Raw genomic sequence first — 6,372 nt, 5'->3', positions numbered from 1 at the left:
TCTTACTGGGTTGCATATATGCAGAATAAAACAGTATTATTTTCTTTTGTCTGAAGTTAGATGCCCTGCCACTTGTATTTTGTAAATGTTTTAACCCTTTCTTTAGAATACCACATTTCCACAGGGCTTTTAGAATTATGTACAATTGGCAACAAAATAATCAGGAATTATCAAAACAAAGGCAAGAATTTGTTGATTTTGGTTTTTTTTTAATCTACGCTTTCAACCGTTCTCTAGTTTAATATAATGATTTGGACTAATATATATATATTTCTTAATTTCAGGGAACATTTGAAAAGCTACCCTAACCACTGAAAATGAAACGTGATTTTAACTACAGCCATGTTTACTATGGATCTTCACCATTAAAACTAACTGGGACAGAAGCAACATCAGAAGAGCCTTGCCCTGAGAGTTACAATGAAAATTTCAAAGGCTGTACCAAAGAAAAGCTCTTCTATGGTGATCTGCATCATGGAAGTTCCAAGAGTTTCAATCTCAAAAGTGGAGAAAAGCTTATGCACAATAAAGAAAACCAACAAGTATGGAGACATATTGAGAGTGCCAGTGAAACTGACAATGAAAAAGAAGACAGTGGATACTCCTCTTTATTGGGTATTCAACACAAACCCAATGATAATGATGACAGTGTGCTATTAGCAGGGAATATCAACAATATACCAAATCATAGTTTCAGTCCAAGAAAGAATTTACTACCAGTCCTCCATTTTGAAGAACTTGTCTGCTCAACTTTGAGAAAAACTAGGAAACGGAATCCAAAGTCGTGGGCCCTTGTCTTAGATAAAATGGCTTCAGGGAAAATGGAATTTGTGAATCTAATTGGCAAAAAAATGGGTTTAGATAAGATAGATATTCTTGGAGAATTATTTCATGGGAAATTCAGACATCTGTTAGCAAACATCTTAATACATCTTAATGATACAGACTTGATGAAGTAAGTTCTCAATGTTGTGTTTTCCCTTGGCAAAATAAGTATAGGTTAAGTTATAGTGTACTAAATTTAAAGACTTTCTTAAAGCCCATGTTATGTTTTCCTGGGCAAAATGCTACTTTTCATCATGTGAAAATATTTCACATGGAGAATGAAGCTATATTAAAAATGTGTTTCATAAATGGAACCGGATTTGCATATACCTTACAGCATCGGCTCATGTAAAAAATAATTATGTAAGCATTTTTTCTAGTTATAGAATTAGTGCTGAAAAAATTACTGAAGAAAATGCTGACCTTTGCTAATATACTAGGATGTGCTTTAGATGTAACTCACAAAGTCATTGTTGGGATAAAAGAAAATTTATTCCTAAAGGTTAAGCAATGAAACATTTTCTACATTGTTTATGAAATAGAGACCCTTTCAGAAAAGGATAGGGGTGTTCCCAGTGTCTACATTGCAGTCTAGCTGATACTATTCTATGCCTTTAAGAAGGCAAGTCCTCTGAAAACAGTAAACAGGACTCTTTTTTAAAAAATAAAGTTTATATTTGTATTATATGTGTATTGAAATTACTATGGTTTCTGTTAAGTAATAAGACTGCTCTCTGATTTTAACCATGGGTTTTCTTTCCACAACAGCATGGCCAAAGTTAGCATTACTTGGAAGAAAATTCTTCTTAGTGACAAGTGGGCTTTCCAGATGTATAACAAAGCACTAAAACTCAGTTTGGTAAGTCTAGTGTTTCTCTATCTTTATCACAGAGTCTTGAATTTTATAAACCATATCCCTGTAAATCATACAGCAGGATGTAGGAGTTTAAAATTTCAGTTTCTGTTTGCAAACAGTAGAAGTGGTTCAAATAATATAAAGAACAGTATGTCACAAAAATTTAATATGTAACAGGTGGTCCCAAACTGACTGGTTTGAGGTCGAGTGATGGGCTTTGGGTAAAAAGGTAAAAAATAAACCACTTTAAATTCTATAAAATAGGTTAATTTTATGACAAACAGAAAACAGACCTCCAGAGGGAATCAAGTTGGGGATTGTAAGGAAAAAAAATACTAGTTAAATGTTCAATTCCCCAATCATTTCTGAAAAGCTTATTTTTACTGTGTGGTATATGAAGAGATGAAAATGTGTTATGTACAAGTATAGTAATGAATTGTTGTATTTTCAGACAAGCAAATCATTGTTTAATGATTTATTAATTGTTTAATCAAAATTTCTTTTCTCCACAGAATAGCAACACAGTAGCTGCTAAACACTCTGATACAAGGGAGTATGCTCTCCATCGTGAACCATTAACTTATATTCAGAAAGTGGCACCTACACAAATTAACTTTTCTAAAAAAACATCCCGAGTGAAAGCAAACACCCAGAGTAATCAGAGCTCTTCTTTCAGCCGCCATTCACAATTTTCTGAGGTAATCTACAAATGCTTTAATCTTGATTTAATATACTGAAAGTAAAGTACACCACTTATTAAGATTCTCAGACTGAGCTGCAGAATCTTTTGGAGCAGAAGCAAACTCAAAGGCAGGAGGAGAATTTGCCTCTGGGCAAGCTTGTAGCAAGAAGTTTACCACAAAGTTTGCAAACCTTGGATATCCACTGATTAACATGTAATCAAAAGTGATGAACTTAGTTTGAATGATTCAATCGAATCATTAGCAACATGGGCAAGAAGTTGCACCAATTCTTAATATTAATGTTTTTAATCATTTGTAAATTCCCAGAGTCAATGGGAGTCGAGCAGCATATACATTTAATAAATAATAATTTACATTTTACAGTGGTAATTTATTGGTACAATACTCCACTTTTAGGGACTACCATAGCTACCAAATAAGACTAATTAAAAAACATTTCCATAGCAATAGCATTTAGACTTATATACACACACGCCCCAGTGCTTTACAGCAGAGGTCCTCAACTTTTTGGGCACTAGGGACCGGTTACGTGGAGAGAGGTTTTTCCGCGGACCAGAGAGGGCACGTTTGTGCTGCTTGCATCCTGCAGATGGGGCTTTGCTTAGTGTGGACCAGTTGCTGGCATGCCGCGGTCTGGAGGTTGGGGACCCCTGCTTTACAGCACTCTGGGCAGTTTACGATGTAGAAGCATTGCATACTGTCACCAACAATCTGAGTCCTCATTTTATTAACCTCGGAAGGATGGAAAGCTGAGTCAATCAAGCTCTGTCAGGACTGAACTCAGAATGGGGACAGAGTTTTGCCTGCAATACTGCATTTTAACTAATACACCTCCAGGGCTCAATTGGGTATTTACAGCCAAATTTCATATTCCTGACAACAGAAGCTTTCAATTTGAAACCGATTATGCTCTGGTCAGTTTGAAGCAGTAGTGCCAGCTGGCTAGAGACTTCTAATCACCTAATTTAAGATCACAGAACTGAGTTTATTAACTTGAAGTTAGAGCTTTTTTAAGAAAGTGCTGTGCTACAGAGAAAAGCAACTCAGGAAGCTGTAGCCTGTTTAGACAATCTGTCTTGTGATGGGGGAAAAATAAATCGGGCACAAGGCGTTGTACAAGAGAACCTCATCTGGATGAGATGGCAACAACCAGTGATCTTTACAGCATCTCTTTTTCTCAGTCACATGTTAGGAATCATTTTACCTATTGAGAAAGTCACAAACAGATTGATCACTAAACAAGGAAAGAATATATTGTGAGCCTATCTCTTAGAATGTTTCTAAACATGTTCCATATGGTTATTCCAGAAAACTGGTTAAAAAAAACCCACCTTCAAAATACATGCTGGATTATGTTTTGTTTTTGTTTTAGGTTGCAAAGACTTTGAAAAATACTGAAAGTCTGAAAGTTTGCCATCGCTGTGGTTCCCCTGCAAAATACGATTCCCATCTGCAAAGGGCAACGTGTGTCCGAGAAAGCTGTGGTTTTGACTTTTGCACAAAGTGTTTGTGCAAGTACCATAGTGCCAAGGATTGCATCATTGGAAAGCCTATAAAAACGTCTTTCAGACTAGGACCTCTTCCTTGTAGCAAAAAAAGCAAACAAAATTTACGGAGACTATAATTTCCCCGACACAAATTCTAACTAGAGTATCGTATTTTGCTTGTAAGTTCAGAAGAGAAGCGAATGTGAAAGTTGTGGTTGTCTAATTTAAAAAAATGCAGCGATTTTTTAAAAAATCAATTTTAAAGGGGTTTTTTTCAGATGTCTTTCCCCTTTTTAGAAGGATGTTCAGCTGAATTTTTAAACTACTTCTAGGTTTACATGGGAATTGTACATGGCAACCTTGACTTAAATACAATAACAGTGGATTTTTATTAAGTTGGGGGCAGTAAAGGTAGCATTTGTTTTTAAAAGTTGCTTGTTTTATGGCCTCTAACTTCATGCCTTATAAAAAGCCTTTCAGAGTTTTTACAATATAATCTATAGTAAGCAAATCATATTTAATGTATTTGCAATGCCAAATTTTTATTAAAACTGAATTTCATCTGAACAAAACGTTAAATATGTAAATAGGATTAGTTTTTATAACATGTTCTGATAGCTGCTGAAACAGTGTTGTCCTGTCCCATTTCATCTTCATTACTGGGTAAAGATGCCTAGAAATGTATATAATTGTAAATACTTAAATATTTGTCTGTCTACATGAAAAATAAAAATTATCTTTATAAATAAAACCATCTCTGCTATTTGAGTGTTATAGGTTTAAAGATTAATGATACCTCCATGTTGTCCCACTAATCACTTCAGTACAATACTCACTAGGCTGTCCAATGACATACATGAATTGTACATGAATTCATGCATTCGCTTAGCATGAAGTGCTTAGCATGAGCACAAACTTGCTCGTGAGGTGTACATAGGTCTTTTCTAATTACTATGCTATATGAATAGGTGTGAACTTAAATGGACTCCAGAAGATGGTAGAGGACAGGAAGGCCTGGAGGAATGTTGTCCATGGGGTTGTGATGGGTCGAACACAACTTCGCAACTAAACAATATGAATAGGAAGAAATAAATGGAATTTCCCTGATAGGTCCCTTGCAGAGAATTGTTCATATAAAGATAGCGATGTTAAAGCTATAATTCACGAGGTTGAGGGATAAAGTTGTCAACTTATTTTACCATTGACAATCATCTGAGGCTCTTGTGAGTTGCCTTAGCTTTTTTACTCTTGTTAGAGAACAGATCTTTCCCCCCATCCTATTTAGGGCAGGACAGTACATTATTCCCCTTTGCCCTGAGATCTGACATATTCCATTTTGGCTGGCCTTTATTTCACAGAACAACACAAAACGTTTCACGGCAATAGAAAGCAACCAAAACTCTGGGCATCGCCGCTCTTATTTTTTATCCCAAAGCTTTAAAAACAAACTGCTACTTTACCACCCAATATACAGATTAAAAACTTGCCAAGGGGAGGAGTTCTTTAAAGTGTCTCAGTGTCAACTGTCTTGATTAGCGAACTCAAATTGAGGAATCTTCAAGGTTTTGAAGTGCCATAAAAGATAAGCTTTATTGAATACACAACTGAACTGAACTGAAGAAGCAAATCCAGCTCTGGTTCTCCCCCCCCCCCCCCCGTGTGGAAATATGCTTAATTAAACAAAGGCTGTCCTCCCCCCGCCCCCGGGTGCTCCCATTGTCCAATCATAGAACTCAGGCTTGTTATGGGAATGGTCCACTTCTCCCGTCAAGTACCTGCCTTGGTGACCTTGGCATTCCTGCAGGCTGTCATGGTCTGTAAATGGCTTCTTGGAATGCCGTTTCCTCCCTGTGCTTTCTACCCCTCCCCCCCTTTTTTATGGCAAGTTGATTAGCAATAAATGTTAGCAGGTCTCATAGCGATTCAATCTTGACATTCAGCCTAACAACCTTACAGGATTGTTGTGGATAAAATAGGAAGAGGAAGGATTATTAGATAATATATTTGCCGCCTTTGAGTTATTTATAGCAGCAGCCCCCAACCTTTTGGGCACCAGGGACAGGTTTTGTGGAGAGAGCTTTTTCTATGGACCTGAGGGAGAGTGGTTTCATGTGCTGCTGCCTCATCCCATGGATGAGGCTTCGCTTGTTTGCACGGCCCAGTTTCTGGCATGCCACAGACTGCTGCCAGTCCACAGACCGGGGGTTGGGGACCCCTGATATATAGAACAAATAAAGGTGGGATAAAAGAAAAATTATCTTTCCGAACAATGAAAGCAACCAAACAAGTGTAGATATTCGTGTTTATTTTTATTAAAGAAAATGCATCCTGAAGCTCAGCCAAGCCCTTGGATCACATTTAAAAGACAACCCTTTATTTGTTGAACTTCATCTTCTGCTTTGTGTAAAGCAACACCTTGGGTTTGGCTCTAGAAGGATGGAAGTTCCATCAGTCACTATAGGAGTAGCTTCATGTCATCAGTATATAGACAATACCTGAA

At 36.9% G+C, this 6,372-nt stretch overlaps 1 protein-coding gene across 1 annotated transcript; it reads left to right on the top strand.

Moving 5' to 3' along the window:
- Positions 1 to 317: 317 nt before the first annotated feature.
- Positions 318 to 4,617, top strand: FBXO5 (F-box protein 5; the record flags this gene model as incomplete). The annotated part of the gene is made up of 4 exons (XM_081315422.1): positions 318 to 955; positions 1,594 to 1,684; positions 2,194 to 2,379; positions 3,758 to 4,617. The coding sequence occupies 4 exons, from the start codon at positions 318 to 320 to the stop codon at positions 4,007 to 4,009; spliced, it is 1,167 nt and encodes a 388-aa protein (XP_081171548.1). The 3' UTR covers positions 4,010 to 4,617.
- Between the last annotated feature and the right edge of the window lie 1,755 nt (positions 4,618 to 6,372).

This window comes from Vipera berus (genome assembly GCF_964194415.1).
Source record: "Vipera berus genome assembly, chromosome: 1".
NCBI classification, from domain to species: domain Eukaryota; kingdom Metazoa; phylum Chordata; class Lepidosauria; order Squamata; family Viperidae; genus Vipera; species Vipera berus.
This window is presented reverse-complemented; position numbering and strand designations above follow the sequence as displayed.